Below are 22,307 nucleotides of genomic sequence, written 5' to 3' on the forward strand. Positions count from 1 at the left end.
ACCACAAGTCATCACTCACAAGTTTTTACTCCAAATTCATAATACCCTATGGTTTAAAAAACCTTATGCCAATTATATATATTTAAAGTGGTTTCATGTTCCTAGTGCCCCAGGAAATTGGCATAAGTAAAAGAGTATATCTTCAATCCAGGCCTGAAAGACACTGGAGAGATAAAATTTCAAGGATCATGGGCTCCCAATCAAACATCACAAAGCACACATGAGGAAACAAGGCACCATGAGCAAGAACCAGAAAAATTATTCTGTTAACAAATAACAGAATCAGACTAGCTGATATAAAATATAAAAGAGGTATGCTTAATATGTTTTTTTTTTTTTTTTTTTTTTTTTTTGCGGTACGCGGGCCTCTCATTGTTGTGGCCTCTCCCGTTGTGGAGCACAAGCTCCGGACGCGCAGGCTCAGCGGCCATGGCTCACGGGCCCAGCCGCTCCGCGGCATGTGGGATCTTCCCGGACCGGGGCACGAACTCGTGTCCCCTGCATTGGCAGGCGGACTCTCAACCACTGCGCCACCAGGGGAGCCCTTAATATGTTTTTTTAAATTAATTTTTATTGGAGTATAGTTGATTACAATGTTGTGTTAGTTTATGCTGTACAGCAAAGTGAATCAGTTATACATATACATATATCCACTCTTTTTTAGATTCTTTTCCCATATAGGTCATTACAGTAGAGTTCCCTATGCTATATAGTAGGTTCTTATTAGTTATCTAGCCTAATATGTTTTTAATTAAACTTTTTATTTTGAGATAATTGCTGATTCACATATAAGAACTATTACAGAGTAATAATGAATATCCTTTACATGGTTTCCCTCAATGATAACTTCTTGCAAAAGTATGATACAGTATCACAACTAGGATACTGACATTGATACAATCCACCAATCTTGTTCAGATTTCCCATTTTACTCATAATAATATGTATGGTTTTAGTTCCATGCAATTTTATCACATGTGTAGATTCATGTAGCCATCACCTTAAATTGTTTTTAAAAATAAAAAAGAATATCCAAAGTATGAATAAGTAACATAAATTGATTTTTTAAATGACTAGGCAGATACAAAAAAAGAATTAAATAGAACTTATGGAGATGAAAAGTATACTAATAAAAATTAAAAATTTATTGGTGGGTTCTAAGAGCAAATTAGCCAAACCTGAATAGAGTCAACTGGGCAATAAATCCAAAAATAGTTACTCAAAGTGCAACACAGAGAGGCAAAGATTAAAAAATTGAAGAGATATTAAGAGACATGAAGTAGAGAGTGGGAAGTGTAATATATATTTAATAGGAAATTCAGAAGGAAATAATAGAAAAATTAGAAAAAAGATATATTTGAAGAGATATGACAGAGTAAATACAAACAAATGACAATTAGATAGCTAATTTTTCAGTAGTATTAATGGAAACCAGGAGACTGTGGTATAATACCTTGATAAGAGAAACAAACAGCCAATCTAAAATTGCCTACCTAGAAAAGTTACTTTTTAAGAAGTTTGGTTACCAGGGGGGAAAGGAGGGAGGGACAAATTGGGAGATTGGGGTTGACATATACACACTACTAGATATAAAATAGATAACTAATAAGGACCTACTGTATAGCACAGGGAACTCTACTCAATACTCTGCAATGACCTATATGGGAAAAGAATCTAAAAAAGAGTGAATATATGTATATGTATAACAGATTCACTTTTCTGTAAAGCAGAAACTAATACAACATTGTAAATCAACTATACTCCAATAAAAATTTAAAAAACAAAAACAAAAAAGAAGTTTGGTTAAATATAAAGACATTTTCATAGATATTAAAATTAAGAAAGCATATGACTAGCTAACACTTAATAAAGGAAATTCTAAAAAATGTCTTTCAGGGATAAGCCAAATGATCCCATAAGGAAGATCTAAAATTCAAGAGAGATGGTAGATATTAAAACAGATATATATTTTAAAAGATGTCTATGGATCGATTGATCAATCAATCAATACATAGATATCTCTACACACAGCCCACGGCTCCCAATTGTTTACTGTTCAAATCCCTTAGCCCAACAGCTAAGGCCTTTCCAATATAACTTTTCCAGTTTTCTCTCTTTCTTACTTTTCTCTAGGAAATTTCCCTTCCTTTCATATTGCTGTTCTTATGGAGGCCTGAATATGTTTGCACATGACATTTGTATTTGGGTCATATCTTTGTCCTTGCCTAATAAACTCTTTCTTGCTTTTTACTATTCATATTTTAAGGAATCCACATTTTATATAACGTCTTTCCTAAGTACTAAGCTCATAGTGATTTCCATTGTCTTTCCCTCATCCCTTGAGATATATATCCTCTGAAACAATCATTATATAATTAAAATAAACAAATATTTATCATGCCCCCACTATGAGCTAAGTACTTTGCTAGGCATGTAAGACTTATTATACCTGACACACAATATAGAATGGTAGTTGGTAACACAGGATCTGTAGTCAGAGTTTAATCACTGTCCTGACACTGCATGATGCTAATTAACTATCTCAGTCTCAGTTTTCTTGTACATAAAATGGAGATAAGCAAACTATCTGCTTCTTAGAACTATAGTGAGCATTAAATAAACGATTTTATTGTGTTTTTTTGGTAAAATAGATAGATACATGGTAGACAGACACATACAGAGACATCACAGTACCATGTATATATATATGTTATATGGTGTATATATATATATATATATATATATATAATCTTGCTATGAACTATGTAATTTACCTGGATTATCATGACATATTTGATTGAGATTTGAATTCTAAATCATAAAATCCTAGGAATAAAATTGGCATTAAAATTCTGTGAGAATTACATTACTAGGAGTACCAAGGTCTAAGGTCTAAGAAATTATGTATGTCAGGAGTCTCCAAGAAGTAAAGATGAAAAGCCAGTTTGCTCTACCCAGAGTGTTGGCACCAGCCGAGAGATGTTGCCTTGGAACCCTGAGGAGCCCTCCCTGCCATCCTGTTCTTTTGGCCACAGTTGATTAAATTCAAGGCTGGCCAGAAACCTATGATTTCTAGCCTGACGTGTAAAGATGAATTGGGCCAATACACATTAATTGTCTCCAGAATATGAACCAAGATTCTGCAAGAGACTGAGGCAATTAGCAATTGGATGTGAATCTTAAGAGAAGATTCAATGAGATAAAGCAGGAGCCACAGAAAGCTGAGTCTAGTTTTAAACTAAGGCTATTAGAGAATGGGAACTATGAGTAATATAGCAAATTGGGAACAAGATATGAACGGTGCAGGTGCACTAAGATGTAGAGAACCCTGCAGCCTTTGAGAGAAATGAAGTGTGAAACCTGCCTTAGTCCCTAGCAGCCTTCTAGCTCCACTTCCAGCCCATATGTAATTGTACAATAATTTTTTTTTTTTTTTTTTAGTTAACTTGAGTGAGTTTCTGTTCTCTACAACCACAAAAGCCTAAACTAAAATGTTTGGTAAGAATATTGGCTAATCTGTGACATCACCTCAAAGAGGCCCTTCTCATTGAAGGGCCCTGTATCCACTTTGCGGGGTCTGCTCTTTCTCTCAATCACTGTCTCCCCAGCTAATGAGGATTCATCTTACTTCCCGGCTACTATAGTTGACTATTTCTCTGATTATCAAAATTTGCTCTGTGTTTCATAGTTTCAGAGCCATCTGGGAGCTCAGCCACTCAAATAATGAGATAATGAGTAAAACGGTTTACAGCCTTTCCCTCCTCAGCCAACATATTCACACTTTCATGGGTATCTTTAGTTACTTTACTTAGTTCTGAATATGGCAATCCTACAACAGTAAGGGGGCCAGTAGGAAGGATTACTAGAGTGTAGATTCTGAATATCCTTCTTTCTTCAATACAGAGTAGCACATTCTACCCTTCCCAAACCCTTGCCCAACACTGTCATTTCCCCCATGTCATTTATTTTCCATTCATATATATGTTAATTCATTTTTAAAATATCAATTGAGCACTTCCTATGTTACAAGAACTATGAACGAAGAGCCTAAAGCCTTGTACAAGAGACAGATAACAACGGGTAATTACAATACTGTATGGTAAATCTGTACTCAAGAAGGAGTGGGCAAACTTTTTCTGTAAAGGGCCAAATAGCAAATATTTTAGGTTTTGTGGGCCACACAGTTTCTATTCTAACTATACAACTCTACCACATGAAAGCAGCCATAGACAATATGTAAGTAAATGCATGTCACTGCATTCTAATTTACAAAAACAAGTGGTGAGGCAAATTTGGTCCACAGGCCACAGTCTGCCAATCACTATACTAGGGTAAGAACAGTCCTTTATTCAACAATTATTTATTGAACACTCTTAGTATTTGTTGTTCTAAGTGCTAGGGTAAAATAGTAACTCAAACATACAAAAACCCCCTCTCTAATGGAACTTACATCCTAGTGGAGAATATGGACGTTAAGCAAAAATTTTAAATACATAGCATGTCGGTGACAAATTCCAAAAAGAGAAGTAAAACGGAGAAGAAACCATGAAGAGTCAGAGGAGTTGGGATTTTAGGTGAGGTCACCAGAGAAGCCTTCACTAAGAAGGTGACTCTGAAAAAAGACTGGAAGGAAGAGGGAGCACTAGCCATGTAGGAATCTGGAGGATGCACATTCCAGCTGGATGAAAAGCCACTGAAACATTTATGCAGCGGGAATATGTCTGCCAAGCTAAGGGACAATGAGAAGGCCAGTGTGGCTGGAATGGAGTAAACAAGGGAGAGCATGGTGGGAGACGAGGCCACAGAAATAACTGATGCCAGATTAGGTAGGGTCCTGTTGGTTATAGCAATACTATTGGCTTTGACTCTGAATGAGCGGGGAAGCTGCTGGAGAATTCCAGGCAGAGGAATCGCTTGGTCTGAAGTATACTCTAATAGGGTTACTCTGGCTGCTCTGTTAAAAAACAGACTGCAGGGTGGTGCAAGAGCAAATGTGGGGAGACCCTTAGGAGGCTATTGTAATAACATAGGTGAGAGACAATGGGATCAGAGCAGAGTGATGGCAGTAGGGAGATAAGAAGTGATACAAATGAGATAGATAATCCCTACTTGAGGACCAAGGAATGTTACCAGGAAAGAGGAAGTGACATTCTAACTGAACTTGAAGGATAAGTAGGAGTCAGCCAAGCATCAGGCTAGGAAAATCCGGTCCACAGCCACAGACAGAGCTCCTGGTGAGAAGTGAGAGATGCACTGGGGTTCAGAAAATTAATGGGTCAACATCTTCCTCCAGGGGATGACGCTCTGATGAAACAAATCTTCAGAATAACCCATGATGCCCAGACTAACTACATGTTCCATACCCTCCCCAACCTACTTCTCTGTGACTTTCATTCAGTCACTAAAGTAATATGCAAACAGTGTTCCTAGAGGAAAAAAAAGGAAAACATGTGTAAGTGTGCAGCTGTCTTTCAGATTTCCTAGGCTTAAATTCTAGGAAAAGATCCCTAAGTGAAATCCTCCGAGACAGACTGGCATCTGGCCAGGGTACCAAAGCCAGCACCCCAGCTCCTAGGAAAATACCCGAGTATCTTGAACAACTGAATGTGTTTGGAGACCAGGGTCTCTCCTAAAAATTTTCTAAGAGGAAATATTTTTAACCCAGACATACCACAGGGCTCTACTCACAAGTCTGCCTATTTGCCTAGAAAATAGCCATGAAAAGGAGAAAAACAACCTCTCCCCACTTACCTGGGGAGAAAAGTTCACTGAGCCAGCCAGGTGAACAGAAAAATTGTGGATTTCACTTACTCTATAGAATTGTATCTATTGAAACTACGGAGAAATTGGCCTGTAGAAAAACAACCAAGAGACATTTCTATTTGTTAGTAAACTTTCTGAGCTTACCAGAAGGTATTCTTATATCTTCTCTCCTATTCCCTTTGCCAGATAAAATGAGAATGAGGTGAGACTTGTCTCTTTAGAGTTTGCACAGCCTGTGCATTTTAGTGGAGGGATTTAGATGTTTTCTTGCTGTTCAGTTTTAAAGTTTCTTCTCCATTTCTTTTTTCTCTGCCTTCTTCTACCCCTTACACTTATTTTCCCCATGCGTGTTTTTTTTGGCTGCAGGGAACTTTGAATCCCAACTTCAAAAGAAACCTATAATGAAGCTGGGCTGATGTTTAACAGATCTGCCACTGCAGGGGCCCAGCCCAACCATTCCTTTGGCTCAACAGCCACAGAGGGTGGGTGAGCAAAGCAGAGCTAATCCAGAGCATCCAGGTCCGTGCAGCACCAATTTCTCCACCTGTTCCCTTGAATGTCACATGCAACTGTCCTCCTGTCCCATAGATACATATCCTATAGTGTACAACTGCAGACACCACTCTGTGCCATGTTTCTGCAGGGCACCTCCCAGCCCACCCTCTTGAGGTCCCTTTTAGAGGGAAGCAGACCATGCTCTAGCATTGCTATATACAGCAGTTCTTCTGCTCTCAAACTCCCCACCATCAAAACTCAGGAAATGAGGCAGAGAAGAGACAGTGAGGCACTAAGACACAGAGACTTCAGCCCACCACAGGCATCAGAAAACAAATGCATGGCACTGCCTTGATCCCATTGTCTGCTTCACAGCATGGTGACACTAGGTGGTTAATGACTCTCACTTAAACTGTTCTCAGCCATTTGTTTGTTGTTGTTTTGGGGGGGCAGGGGGGAGGGGGCTCACCGAGCAGCATGTGGGATCTTAGCTCCCAGACCAGGGATTGAACCCGGGCCTTTGGTAGTGAGAGCTCAGGGTCCTAACCACTGGACCACCAGGGAACTCCCCTCAGCCATTTGTTTTTATTTGGTGATTTTTCTCCACATGATAACAGAGTGATGAAATCTGACACACAGAAACCAAAGCAAAGAGGTAAACATAGTGCTCTAGATTTGGTTGGATACTAAGCTCAACTCTGATGTGAAAAGGAGAGAAAGAGTAAGGGATGGAAAGTAGATTCAGCAGCAAAGAACCCTTCATCTCTGAGACGTAATTTTAGAGAGAAAAACAACAGAAACAAGTCATGACCAAAAAGAAGCTGAAGCCTGCAAGGATTAGGGAAGCTGAGTTTCCCTTAGGGCACAGAGATCCCCTTGGCTTGGCTTCCTAGGATGCATCATAGGGAGTAGCCAATGACATCTGTGATTTTACGAAAGTGGACTTTCAAGCCCTTCTTTCCCCCAGCAATTGTAGACCCTCTCTTAGGGCAGCTACTATGTAGAAACATACCTCTGGCGTATGTAGCCTTCCCTTTCCACAAGCCAAGTTCCTCTATCTTGGTAATTCTGTTCAACTGGCTGGGTAATATATCTATAATTCATATCTCCTTCTGACCAGCCCCAAGTCTGATAAATACTCTCCCTTTGATAGGCCCATCTGGGTTACAGATGTTTGGTGCTCTCTCCTCCTGTCAGAGCTTTTGGGAGAGGAACTCCTTTGGGCTACATTTCTGGTTTCTTGCTGGGGGTGGGGGAAGAGGGAACATTGAGCAGGATTTGAGAAACAAGAAGGATTGTTCATAAAGCAATCACTGTACTTGCACGTTAGTAATCTATCTGTAGGTGTGTCCCCTACTTCCCAACCACCCCCTACTAAATGGTGAGCTCCTGAGTAGAGGGACTCTCTGCCTGGCACGCTCTGCTCCTCAAAAAATGTCTGGAAAAATTTGTTGGAGTTGGGTCTCTTTAGAGTCACAAAATAAAGGAATTGTGAACTTGAGCACTGTGATTTAATTGTAATAATAGGGCTGCTAGATATGGGTAATTTAGTTTAGATACAACCACCAACTCTACCAAGTCACAGGCCCTCATAGAAATCCAGAGATCCACACCTCTATGAATCCAAAGTCCTTTCAAACAGTCTAAGCCATGGCACAGAAAAGCAGTCTATACTCTATGTTCTGCTTTTAGTGCCTCAGACTGGATTTCAACCCAGGTATTTAGATAAAATTACTAAATCCCTCCACTAAGGTATTAACACTTACTCTATGTATTCTTTATATTTGTCCCTTTGTTTAGCTTACTGTGTCTGCCACATCACAGGAACTTGATAAATAATTTTTTCAAAATATGGTTCTTGCCAATAAGAGTTATGAAAAACAGTCAATGTTTTTAATAATAAAAATTCAGCACAAGAAATACAAGGCAGAGAAGATGGAGTATGAATAAAAGGTCTGTACATGAAATAAGTATAAGGGAATTGGGAAAAAGAAAACCTATCCTTTCCACTACAGTCTGCCTTCAGATTTCTCCCTCTAAAAGAGGAAATTCATAGATAAATATCCTTTTTTAAATCATAAGAATAGAGATATGAAAGTGTGTTTCCTATTGTGAATAAGCACTAGACATCTGAGAAAATCCACCAGCATGAAAGACAGATAAGAATTAAGAGGAAAAAAGTTGACTATAGACGAATCAGATATAGTACACAGGGAAAAAAAATTCAGAATTCATCTTATTTTTAGCCTCAAAAAAGGGTGCATCCTTAAAATAAAAATAGACTAATATAGAAAATCAAAGAGTAAAGTCTTAAATATATGATTGCTAAAATTAAAAAAAAATTCAATAGAAGAGTTGGAAGATAAACTCAAGGAAATCTCCAAAATATAGAACAAAATAACAAAGAGATAGAATATAAGTGAGAAAAAAGACAGGGAATAAGTTCAGGAAATAAATCCTCAGGCATTTCAGAGAGGAAAAAGAGATCAGAGAATTAAGAAATATCAAAGTAATAACTTCAGAAAATTTGCCAGAGGTAAGGGGCATGTGTCCAAATTGAAAGGACCACTGAATATCAACAAAAGAAGAATAAAAGGCCAACACTTAAAAAGAAATTATCATAAAATCCCTAAAGTAACAAGGTTAAAATTCAAAAACAATTTTTAATAGGAAAAAATTCACCTCTAAAACACAGAGGCAACTAATGGATCTCTTCAAAAATTTAAGAGAAAATGTTTTCCAACCCAAAATTTTACACCAGGACAAACTATCAGTTTGGGGTAAAGGCAAAATAAAAACATTCTGAGAAATGCTTTTCTGAAAAAGTTACCTAAAACATCCTTTCTTAGAAAGTTACTTAAGGATGTTTTCCAGTAAAATGAGGTTGTAAATTAAGAGAGGTTCATAAAATTCAGGACATAGTGACTCCAATTCCCCCTCACAAAAGCAGTGAAGAGAAATTCCAGGATGACAACTGTGAAGCAGAACTAAAGATAACTGGTCGAGTCAGAAGAGGAGAGAAAAAAATGGAATAAACTTGAAGGGAGAGCTCCAGAGGAGTGTTAAAAAAAAAAAAAAAAAAAGACACATTCTATAGATTAGCTAATATGATAAAGCATTTGAAAATGATTGAAGATATCAAAAAAGAAGGAAGGAAGGAAGATAAAAGAAGGGAGGGAGGGAGGGAGGAAATAGAGACTCAAGGGGGAGGGTGTATGTGTATGGGAGAGTGGGGGAGCTATGCCAGAAAGGAAATATAGTAAAAGAATAAAACTCTGTTCTGCAACCAAAAGAAAAATATTCTACAGTCATAATGTTGTAAATATATATATGTGACTCAACCAAAAATAGTAAAATTACTATATTAGAAAAATGCAGAGGAGAGGGAGGAGACAAAGTAAAAGTCTCATCTTTGTAATAAGAGCAACTTATGCATAATGTTTAAAATTGATGAATCAGTCCTAATCACTGGTGGTTCAGTGGTTAGGACTCCACACTTTCACTGCTGAGGATCCCTGGTCAGGGAATTAAGATCCTGCAAGCCAAATGGCATGGCCCCCTCCAAATAATAATAATTTAAAAAAATAAAATAAAATTGATGAATCAAGTGATATAAATATAATATCTGGATATATGTACATGGAGGTTATTACCAAAAGAGGCAAGTAAAATAATTAAATATGGGAGAAAGGCTACAGAGTGGAGAAGGATGAGGAAGAGTTAGGAAGGGGATTGTCATTCTTCCTTTTGGTACAATTTGGTAAAATTGCCTTTTGGTACAATTTGATATTTTAACCAGGAGCATTTATTTTTTATTTAAATGTTTTTAACTATCAAAAAAGTATGACTAGTTCCTTTTATTCCACAAAGTGAGTTTTGCATGTAGGGGTAAGAAAGTTTGAAACGTGTCTGGGTCTACAGATAGAAAAGGATAAGTTACCATGGCAACTCTGAAGTGGTAAGGGGAATAAGTTATAAACACCCAGATGAGGGCAGTGGCAGTAAGTATTTAGAGACACAAGGGGCCACTCTAAGGAGAGTGATGCCTGGGTACCTTGAAAGACAGCTCACTCAGTCAAGGCAGTGGGTTGTTGTAATGAGCTAGTAGACAAATGAGAACAAGCCAGATTTCCCTGGAGAGTTCTCTGGAGATCCTAAGAGTTGGCAAACGTTGTTAGTGAGGTTTAGCTTCTGCTTAAGGTTATCAAAATCTAAAAACCAAACCCAAACAGAATCTTTCTTATGCAAATATTTCTGGTAATGTGATCAGTTCCCTGGGTATTATTATGTAAACAAAGGCTTCCCATCTGTCAGTTCTAATAATGATAATAACTAACGTTAGTTTAGAACTGTTTCTGTACTTTGAAAACTTTAGAGTTACCAAGCACTTTCCTGTACCTTATTTCATTTGTTTCACAAAAATAACCCAAAGATATAGGTAACGCAAAGTATTACTGCAATCACCCTCATTTTACAGACAAGACATCTGGGTTTACAAAAGTGACTTGCGCAACTTACACAGCTGGTTAAGTAGCAAGGACTCTGGAACTCAACTCTGTCCCCTGATTGCAAATCTTACACTCGATCCTTGATGTCAGACATCTGAGCTACAGGTGAACCTATTCATTGGTGCTAACTGCCCATGCACAGGGGCACCAAGAGGACTGACCACACACAAGACCATGAATTACCACACAAATCATGGCCAAAACCCACAAAGGCAGCCATTCAGGTATTGGGTGGAAGCTGAGATCTAGTCCTCCCACCTCCCACCAACACTACACCCTACCTCAGGTGTGGGCCTTTTTATAATTCGTACAAAGGTACCAGTTATAAATGGGGAACCCTTTCCCACATACACAAATTACTAAGTTTACCACCCACCTCTCTCCTTTCTTACCTCCCTCTAACATTCCCCAACTCCTGCATCAACCATCAAATGGAAATCCTCCTATTGGCTTCTGTCTCACAGCAGATGACACATCAGATCCATTTATTCATTAAAATAAACATGAAATAAGCAACTACGTCTCAGCCGCTGTTCTAGGCACTGGGAATGTAACAAGTGTTCTGGTCACATAGAGCTGATATTCCAAGCCAGGAAAAGACAAATAAACAAATACCCAAGAAAAACATCAGAAGTGATGTGTTATAGAGAGAATTTAAATTAGTTGACATAATAGCGATTGACTAGTCAACTTGGGAGATCAGGAAAGGCCTCTCCAGGAGGTGACATTTAAGTAGATTTTGGAATGACAAGAGAAAACTCACCAAGGGAAGACCAAGGAAAAGAGGATTCCAAGAAGATGAAACAGATAGTGCAAAGCCCTGGGGCAGGAACAAGTTTGATCTGTTCAGTGGAACAGAACAGTCACAGTGAGGCTGTGCAGTGTGGGTGGGGAGAGCAGGGGAGGAAGCTAGAGAGGAAGGCAGGGGTCAGGTTGTGATGCAGGAGACAGGAGGGGAGTTTGGATTTTATTCTAAGAACAGTGGGAAAAAAACTAAGAAGGGGAGTGACAGGATCTAATTTACCTTTTACATAGGATCTTTCCAGATGCCGTGTGGAGAATGGAATTTAATGGGGCAAAAGAGGAAGCCTCCAGTCATCTAAAGGAGACTTGTGGTTAGATGTAGAATGTCTTATGTTCATAAAGCTGCTGAACTGCTCGAACTGCTTCACACATGGGCCTCTTCATGAATTCCTGTTACTTTGCTGGAAACCTAAGACTATAAAAGGAATGCTCATGTATAACTGGTGCTGATTGGTTTCTATCGACATATACCTTGTTTGCTGTCTGTGAAGATGCCCTGGCTTCCTCTGATAGACCAAGTTGTTCAGCTTTCCTGTGTCTTAAGCACCTGGTGCGTGTGCATTTCACACCACGTACACAGCTGTCTGCTCCATAGAAAGTGAGCTGTGAGGGCTGTGTCTCGTCTTAATCATCTCTGTGTTCCTAATCACCCAACACAACACCTGGTACTTCATGAAAGTTCAATAATATCTGGTGGAGTAGATGAATGTTTTATTTGGGGGCTGTGTGAACACTCTTTTGTCTCCAGAAGCCAAAAGGATAAAACGATGTTAGGAATGTACCCTACAAGCCAGATACCCCAAGCCCCCGTCCCTTACCTCCTAGGTGAGTCAGGGTCGAAGCAGGTCTTGTGCACGTCAGCCCCCTCCGGGTCACAGCAGTCACCATCATCAAAGTCGTTCAGCATATTGTTGCACTCCACGTGGCAGATCCCATCCCTGCGATTCCAGGAGTAGCACCGGCCCTGCAGGCGGCAGTCGCCCCCGTCGTAGCCTGTGAGTGGGTGCTCACACTCAGGGTCACAGTGGTCATTGCCAATCTTGCTGGGCTCACAGTTCACGAGCACAACACGGTGGCGCAGGGTGGAGTTGTGGACCTCGTGGATGTTCAGCTGCCAGCTGATGTTGTAGCGGCTAAAGGCTTCATTGAGCACTTCATGCTGCCGACTGATCTGCTCCTCACTTACGGTGGGGTTCAGGCCCTCCTCGTCGCAGATGTTTACTACCTGGTAGCGGATCACCTTCTCTCCCCGAAGGGGCCAGTGCCAGCTGTACTGGGAAATCAGTTCCACGTTGTCACAAGCTGTTTGCCCACAGAGCGGGGGCTGCAAAGGTGACAGGATCTCAGGCTCCGGCTCAAAGCCCTGGAGAACCTCAAGCCGTGGGTACTTCCCATCTCTAAAGGGGGCCCACTGTTCTTCCAGGGGCTCAAAACTGGCTGTCAGTAGCAGGGTGGTCAAATCCTCCACCTCGCTTGGCTGCTGAGGACTGTGCTGGAGGTGGCTTTGTGGGAGGGCCGTCGACCAGAAGACCAGTGTGCCCAGGTGTCCACGGAAATGGTGCCCGTCCTCGGAGCTATCCCCACCCAGGAACAAAGAGCGACAAGATGCCATGAAGGGACTGTTCAGGGGACCGGACTGATCTGGACTACTAGCCACCTGAGTGCCATCGACATACAGGGCCATGCGCTGTCCATCGTAAGTGGCTGCCACGTGCGTCCACTTGCCTGGTTGATAGCGACCGTGACCCATCATAATGGTGGCTTTCTTCACGCGGTCAGTGCGAAGAGAGAAGAAGAAGCGAGCATCTCGCCTTCCCACATCCTTCCCTGAGCGGATCCCCAGGGCCCAGCCCTTGTCACTGATAGTGTGGGAGCAGTTATCAAACACACCTGGGAAAGAAGGAAGAGTCGAGGGGAGAAATACCAGATACAAAGGGGATGGAGAAAGGGAGAAGAAAACCCATATAAATAGCAAGAATGTAGGTTTTTAATGGGAAAAAAATAAGTGATACAGATTCTCCACCTAAGCTGCCTGTCCAGTATCCCATATCAGGCTGGCAACATCTTTCCCCAAAAGGAACTTAACTTGAGATTCCATCCAATTTAAAGCATTCTGACGTTTTTAAATAACTAAAATGGAAGTTGTAAGGGGATGTCTAATGCAAGTGAAAACCATCCTCACCACTCTGTCACAAACGTTCCTCAGGGTGACTCTGTGTCCATGACTTCCCACTCTTTCCACTTCCTCAGAAGTCATGAGGGCCTTCATGGTTTTTACAAAAGTTAGTAATCTCCTACCCCTTCAAAAGATCATTTTTCTCTATTGAATATTGAAATGATGATTCTTGTGGGGAAAATAAGGAGAAGACTGTAACATCCCAGACATGTTATTCCCTCTAGTGCCCAAGGGCAAGGATACCCATCATAGTGAACAGTTGTTCCCCAGAGTAAGCAAAATGACATTGCCCCACGGTCTTAGACTAAATAAACCTAGTCAAATTATAAGAATGATTGTTTTATAACCAGTAACGCCCACCAGAGTACAGAAGTGGAACTTTCCCAGGTAAACGAAGCTCCTCACCACATGCTACCTTACTTACCACTTTGCTCATGGGAGGCCCAGCACTATTAAGTCCCATAAACAAAGGAAGGAATTCCTGTAGATAACTATGTCACTAACAAGTTGGCAGCAGGAAGAAGTAATCAGATGTAACAGGACCACAGATGAAATAGGAAGACTGAAGGCAATTTGGAGGCCTTGAATGTTCCCAGCAATCCATCTGCAGTTATGAACCCACCATCCTCCCGGTCCCTCTTATACTATATAGGCAGGGTCTCAACAGCAGCTTTCAATTGTAATTTACATAGAGGCAGTACATTCACACAGGAAATGCTTAGTAAATACTGCTTTAACTAATGAATGAATGTTAGAAAAGTCGGCTGGCCTTTAGATAGATACCTGAGGCTAAAACCAAGAGTTATTCTTCCCCAGCCTCCCCCAGCCAACAGTTTTACTTATTTACCTGAGCTCCTATATAATCCACTCAAAGAGTACCACTCTATGGACAGTTTGGATTTTAAAGCCATGAGTCCTCCCATTCTAATTGCAGGCAAGTGTCTTAAAAGTAGCTATGTTCTTCATAAATGATAGATTATCTTCTCTTCTGTTTCTAACATAAATCAGTAACTTGTGATTTAAAAAATAAAATGTTCTTTTTAACAAAAGCAACTCATCCCCAATCTAGCAATTCTAATAATTAGACTTCCAAGTACTGGTGATGACTAGGTATAATACAATGGTGATGTTCTAGTATTGTTTGGGGTTTTTTGTTTATTTTTACATTGAGGTCTGTATGGTAAAGGAATGTAACAATTACTGCTTTACAAATTCTTGTACTGGGTAGACTTTCAAAAAAGCAGACAAACCTAGTGAGATCAGTAATAAGTTTCCTGCTTCATAGTTTCTCCTTGGTTCACTTATTTCCATAAGTACATTTAGCCTTAATTATGTCCATCCACTAACCTATGAAGAAATGTGCTGCAATATTTAATATCAGAACCATGGAGTTACTAACTTCTCAACTAGTAAATATCAGCTGTTTTTTTTTTTTTAATTAATTAATTAATTAATTTTTGGCTGTGTTGGGTCTTCATTTCTGTGCGAGGGCTTTCTCTAGTTGTGGCCAGCGGGGGCCACTCTTCATCGCGGTGCGCGGGCCTCTCACTATCGCGGCCTCTCTTGTTGCGAAGCACAGGCTCCAGACGCACAGGCTCAGTAGTTGTGGCTCACGGGCCTAGTTGCTCCGCGGCATGTGGGATCTTCCCAGACCAGTGCTCGAACCCGTGTCCCCTGCATTAGCAGGCAGATTCTCAAGCACTGCGCCACCAGGGAAGCCCAATCAGCTGGTTTTTAAGAGGAAGAATTGAGGAGGAGGCTATTTCTTATTTGTTGCATATACAGGTGTATATGAGTTGTGGTATAAATTATTAGGCTTGACTTATAAATTACTAGATAATTAGCTTGTTACCTGCCAGCATCTAACTGCAATTTTGAACACATTAACTTATTGTCCTTAGAACTTCTAGTAGCAACAAAATAATTGTTTCTACTTACTTAGCTCATAGGAAGCTATTAAAATTATAGTGTGTCTAAAATGTTATTTCTAACTTCTTGAGGCACTACACAGAAGATGGAATTTTCTTTTCATACTAGTTTAGTTCTGATTAATCTAAATTTTAGTAATTATATTAGAAAGGATTTATTGGCCAAGAGCATTAAAATAGTCAATTTTAGTTGGGAGTTGTAGAAAGTATATAGAAGTATTACTTTTTGAATGATTATGAAAGTACTGATTATTTACTCTCTAATTTAATAAGATGTCACAGCAGCATATGTGAAACCTCACTAGGTACCTAGATAACTGCATTCTATTTGCTGCATTACCACTGCTCATACTTCATCTATAGGAAGAGAGTAAATAATTGCTGAAGCACTGCCCTGCACTCATTCCAGAGAAGGAAAAAAAAAACCATATTTAACAAATAGAATTTTCCAACCCGATTACTGTGGACTGAACATTTATGTCTTCCCAAAATTCATTTGTAGGAACCCTGCTCTCTAATGTGAAGATATTTGGAGATAGGGCCTTCAGGAGGTGATTAGGTTATGCAGGTGGTGCCCTCATGATGGGATTAGTGTCCTTTTAAGAAGAAAGCTAGCTTCTCTCTCTGCTCCCCACCATGTGAGGATACAAGAAGACAGACAGCCATCTGCCAACCAAGAAAAGGGTTCTCTCCAGACACCAGGTCTGCTGGTGCCTTTATCTTTCCTAGCCTCCAGAACAGTGAGAAATAAATTTCTTCTATTTAAGACACCCAGTCTGTTGTATATTTGTTATAGCAAACCAAACGAACTAAGAAACCAATGACATCAACACTAGCCGTGGATCAGAATCACAAGTGGAACTTTCACAAATACAGATTCTTGTGAAACCATGTTGAGAGCTGCTGTTATTCTATATTTTAAAAACAAATCAAGGGCTTTCCTGGTGGCACAGTGGTTAAGAATCCACCTGCCAATGCAGAGGACCCGGGTTCGAGCCCTGGTCTGGGAAGATCCCACATGCCACGGAGCAACTAAGCCCATGCGCCACAACTACTGAGTCTGCGCTCTAGAGCCCACGAGCCACAACTATGGAGCCTGCATGCCACATCTACTGAAGCCCACGTGCCTGGGGCCCATGCTCCACAATATGAGAAACCACTGCAATGAGAAGCCTGCGCACGGCAACGAAGAGTAGCCCCTGCTCTCCACAACTAGAGAAAGCCTGCATGCAGCAATGAAGACCCAACGCAGCCAAAAATAAAATAAATAAATTTTAAAAGACAAAAAACAAACAAAACAAATCAAGCTTCTGACTGCTGTTCAGTGGATGGAAATGCAGAAGACAGAAGTTGGGAATCTTAATTTTTCCAACCAGTGGAAAGGAATTAGAAAAATTGTTATCAATAAGCTGTCAGACATGAAAGTGGAAATCGCATCTGAAATTCTTTTAAACCATTTGTTTTAAACCATTTGTTTAAAGATCACATCAGATAGAGCATTTTAGGTCTGTCTGAGGTCTCTACGTAACCATACGTTCTTGCTCATTAATTCAGAAAACTAGTGGAATGAAAGGCAGTTAAAAGAAACAGGAGCCTGTTATGAATAAGTGCACAGATATGATGCTGTTAGAGGATATGGTTAATGGATTGTCTAGGATTCATTATTAATTGGGGCTTTTTATTATCTATAATACAACTCACATTTAAGACTACTGAAATGGAAATAAGTGTCCCCTGCTCCCGCTAAAAGATCTATTATTCCAAGAGGGGAAATTGTGGCATTGAAGCATAGTATGCTTATATCTCCCTGAGAATCACTGCCAGCCACCCCAACCTCTTTCATGGCATCATGAGTGTGTCCTTGTGGGGATTTTCAAAATTTACAAGGACAGAGTAAATAAATGTTTCTACCCCCTGCATCTTCTATATTCTTATAGTCTGTACTGGTTAAAATCTGTTCCTCCAATCTGTAGGGTATTGAATGGAAAATTATCTGATTCTCTTCTCCCTTGAGACTGAATAAACCAGACTGCAGTTAAACTAGAATTGCAGTCTGTGCTCAGACAAACACAGACTTAGCCCCAACATTGAACCCGTAACCTGGAAGCTCTCTGCTTCACCCCTAGCTGGTGGGAAGAGGATCATGCTTGGCCACTTGAAGTGCTGTCACCCCACTAAGCCTTGAAGGGTTCACATTTCATCTCACTGTCTTGCTCTTCCTAGAAAAAGAAATTCCACTTGGAATTAGTCATTTCAGTTCCTCAAATATTTGCTGAACATCTCATTCATGCCAGATGTACACACTCTTCTCAGCTTTGGAAGAAAAGGTAGTCTTTGCACTTGAGGAGTTATAGTCTCATGGGAGAACAGGCAACATAGGAAGTAATTTTAATATAATATCAGAACTAACATCAAGAAATACATAGGTGAGGGCTTCCCTGGTGGCGCAGTGGCTGAGAGTCCGCCTGCCGATGCAGGGGACACGGGTTCGTGCCCCGGTCTGGGAGTATCCCACATGCCGCAGAGCGGCTGGGCCTGTGAGCCATAGCTGCTGAGCCTGCGCGTCCGGAGCCTGTGCTCCGCGACGGGAGAGGCCACAACGGTGAGAGGCCCGTGTACCGCAAAAAAACAAACAAAAACGAACAACAAAAAAACACAGACAAACCAAAAAAAAGAAATACATAGGTGAGTGAAAACAAAACCTAATCACAACCCATAGTTCAGAGATGATTTCCTGAGGGGATGAGACCCAAACCTACTCTTGAAGAGTGTGTAAGAATTGGTCAGGCTAATGAATTACAAATCATTCCACACAGTGGCAGGATGGAGAGCACCAGAGGTGAAACATGTCAAGGTAGGTCTTGTATAACACAGTAAGGGGCTTGGACTGTGTAAGTTAGGGAATACCTTGAGGCTTTCCTACTGCTGCCAAATGCCTCTGATATCCTAAGAACACACAGATGATCTCTAGCATGAAACACCATGTGGTTGACCTTGCCTCACACACTAGCTCCAACTGCAGTTAAGAAATTTTTCAAAGCTTACAGATGGACAACTGTGGCATAAGATATACATGAACACCACAAGAGTTCCATGTAGTTAGTTCACCCATGCACTTGTTGGATAGCTATTTATGCAGCAATACTAGTCGCCAATCTCAGTACTTGGTGCTTGGGATTTCTGTAATAATCATACGGTTATCTGACATCATCAGGAGTTCAGTATAGTCAGGAAAATAAACCTTAAATAAACAACTACAATGAAATATGCTGACAGTTGGAAGTATAAATAGCTATGTGAACAGCAAAAAAAAAAACACAAAAAACAAAAAAACAAACCTTTATTAAAACATGGACATAATAAGGCAAAAATTCTCCCTGAAGTTACTAAATGTCAACTTTCCAGCACTAGACTACCTTCTTAATAACTTAGTTCCGATCAAATCTGCCCATGAAACTAAGGTCACCTTGATTACTAATCAGAGTGTCTGGGAAGGTTAGGGAGACCCAAAGCCAAAGAATTTCAAGAGGTAAGTTCAGGCATTCCCAGATCAAAGGTCCTGCCATTTCACCCAGAAACATTTACTGTAATATTTCATAGAACCTGCATTTATATAAAATATCCACTTTAGCTGAATCTTCTTAACCGTGATGTAGTATTCTTTTGGTTAATACTTTTTTCCTTCACTTCTTATCATGTAATGATATCTCCCATTTATACAGTACTTAAGCTTTCCAAAGCAATCTGCTGTAACTAACATTTAAATGGTAAAGCCATCCTGTGAGCTAGGCAGATGAGTATCATCACCAGCCTTATTATATAGACGAGGACACTGAGGTTCTGAGAGGGCAGGTGTCAGTCTGGGTACGTAGAGTACACTAGAGCCAACGTGTCATGATTCTGAGCCCAGAACAGTGTTCTATGCTGGGGAAGACCATAGTGCATGGTGGTTACAAGCATGAGTCAGCCAGAAGCTACAGTCTCCAGTCTACCACTTAACATGCTGTGTGACCTCAGAAAAATTACATCATCTTGCTGAACCTCACTTTACTCACTTGCAAATTGTACCTGTACAATAAAAATCTGTCCACCACTGGTCTTCTCTTCAGCATCCCTCAACCACAAGCTGAGATCACAGATCTACCTCATGACATTGTTGTGAGAATTAAAGAACACATGTGAAGGATCTTAGCACAGTGCCTAACTCATACAAAGTGATTAATAAGCATTACCTGTGACGACTAGAAGGAATTTGATGATGAACTATCAAAGGGAAGAACAAATTAGATACAAAATCAGTGTTATGCAGATGAATGTTTAACAACTGGTTCTCTGAAGGGATAAAACCAAACAAACAAACACTGATTGTTGGCATTTGCTAATTTCTGTGGTGTAAATATTCCAACAATGGCCAATTTTAATTTACTGATGTCCCTGAACATGGAGTTGGGAAGAGAAGTGTACAATTGGCTCTGGTGAGCTAGTCTGAGCCAGTTCCACCACTAGAAAGACTCAAAAGGAAAGCAGATACAAGCCACCACGTGTCTCCTTCACCCCCGACTATTAAAGTAGATGTGGCTGCTTTGCTGGTCATCTGATTTTTTAAAATTAAAAAGGGGTGTGACTTTGAGACTTACTATAAAGCTACAGTAATCAAGATATTGTGGTATTGGTGAAAGAGTAGACAAATAGATCAATGGAACAGAATAGAGAGCCCATAAATATAATCAATTTATCTTTGGCCAGGAGCAAAAGAAGCATAATGGAGCAAAGACAGTCTCTTCAACAAATGGTGCTGGAACAACCAGATATCCCCATATAAAACAACAAAAAAAATAATATAGACACAGATCTTATATTCTTCACCAAAATTAACTCAAAATGGATCACTGACCTAACTGTAAAATGCAAAACTACAAAACTTGTAGAAGATAACACAGGAAAGAAAACGTACATGACCTTCAGTATGATGATGCCTTTTTAGATATAACACCAAGACATGATCCATGAAAGATATAATTCATAAGCTGTACTTCATTAAAATTAAAAACTAATTTTCTTCTAAAGACAATATCAAGAGAACTAGAAGACAAACCACACACTGGGAGAAAACACTTGCAAAAGACACACGGGGCTTCCCTGGTGGCACAGTGGTTGAGAGTCCGCCTGCTGATGCAGGGGACACGGGTTCGTGCCCCGGTCCGGGAAGATCCCACGTGCCGCGGAGCAACTGGGCCTGTGAGCCATGGCCGCTGAGCCTGTGCTCCGCAACAGGAGAGGCCACAACAGTGAGAGGCCCGCGTACCGCAAAAAAAAAGAAAAAGATCAGTGGTTGCCAGGGGTGAGGGGAGGGACATGAATAGGAAGAGCAGAGTACCTTTAGTGCAGTGAAAATGATCTGTAGCTATACCTCAGTATACTTTTGTCCAAACCCATAAAAATGTACAGCACCAAGATTAAAGCCTAAAGTAAACTATGGTCTTTGGGTGATTACGATGTGTCAGTGAAAAGTCATCCTTGAGAATAAAACATTTAAAAAAATAATAAAAAAATAAAAGATCATTCTGGTGAGTGATGTTGATAATGGAGGAGGCAATGCATGTGTATGGGCAAGGGATATATGGGAAATCTCTGTATCCTCCTTTCAATTTTATTGTATACCTAAAACTGCTCTTTAAAAAAAAAAAAGTATTTTTAAAGGGGTGGGGGGTGCGGTATATGTTTCTTCCATTCTGGGTTTTGAGCCTTAAAATTACCAAAGTACTCAGTGACTGACTGCTCCTGTAAAATAAAATCTGTCCATACCAGGTCTGCTCTTCAAATCCTTCAGTCACAAACTCGGATCACAGAAAGACCTCCACGGCTCATCCACGTGCCCTCAGGAGTGATCCCCAGCCCTGCCTCCTTAACTCCACCAAGCAGAAGAAAGATGGACTTTGATAAAAAAGAAAAATTACCAATCTCCACATTTAGAAGATTTCTCAGTCTAGCAGAGTAAAGGCTGACAAAGCCAACACAGTCTAAGCCAACACAATATACGTGGTGAAATTCTGAGCTTGTGCAACATTGAGATTTTATAACTTTGGATGTACATGTGATAGAAGCAAACACGTTATAACTGTTGTTTATTCATCAAAACCACATTCTTGGGAGGAACAGAGGGACCAGATCATCAACATGATTTATGAAATCACTCAACACCAAACTGAACTATGAAAGCCCATGGGTTAGAAAAATCAGATCAAGTGATGTAACTCAAAAAATGATGGTGGTACTGAAGCCAAACATTTGGGTCACATCATCTTAAAACTTTAAGAATCATTCTTTCATAGAATGGCTGAATGGATTAAAAAAAAAAAAAGAAGAAGACCCATCTATATGCTGCCTACAAAAGACTCACTTCAGATGTAAGGACACACACAGCCTAAAAGTGAAGGGATGAAGAAAGATATTCCATGCAAATGGAAACCAAAAGAAAGCTGGGGTAGATATATTTTTATCAAACAAAAGAGACTTTAAAACAAACACTGTAATAAAAAACAAAGAAAAACAAACACTGTAATAAAAGACAAAGAAGGGTGTTACATAATAATAAAGGGGTCAATCCAACAAAAGGATATAACATTTGTAAAT

The 22,307-nt window shown here is 40.1% G+C and overlaps 1 protein-coding gene across 16 annotated transcripts in view; it reads right to left on the minus strand.

The window, feature by feature from the left end:
- Nucleotides 1-22,307, minus strand: part of PAPPA2 (pappalysin 2) — a 556,585-nt gene that overhangs the window by 231,184 nt on the left and 303,094 nt on the right. For all 16 annotated transcript variants that reach the window (XM_029227419.1, XM_029227421.1, XM_029227422.1 and 13 more), the window contains one exon: nucleotides 12,389-13,460. In XM_029227419.1, the coding sequence (XP_029083252.1) occupies nucleotides 12,389-13,460 (1,072 nt within the window). The remainder of the gene's footprint in view (nucleotides 1-12,388; nucleotides 13,461-22,307) is intronic.

The sequence above is a fragment of the Monodon monoceros genome, unplaced genomic scaffold, assembly GCF_005190385.1.
Source record: "Monodon monoceros isolate NGI ecotype Baffin Bay Population unplaced genomic scaffold, NGI_Narwhal_1 Super_Scaffold_18, whole genome shotgun sequence".
NCBI classification, from domain to species: domain Eukaryota; kingdom Metazoa; phylum Chordata; class Mammalia; order Artiodactyla; family Monodontidae; genus Monodon; species Monodon monoceros.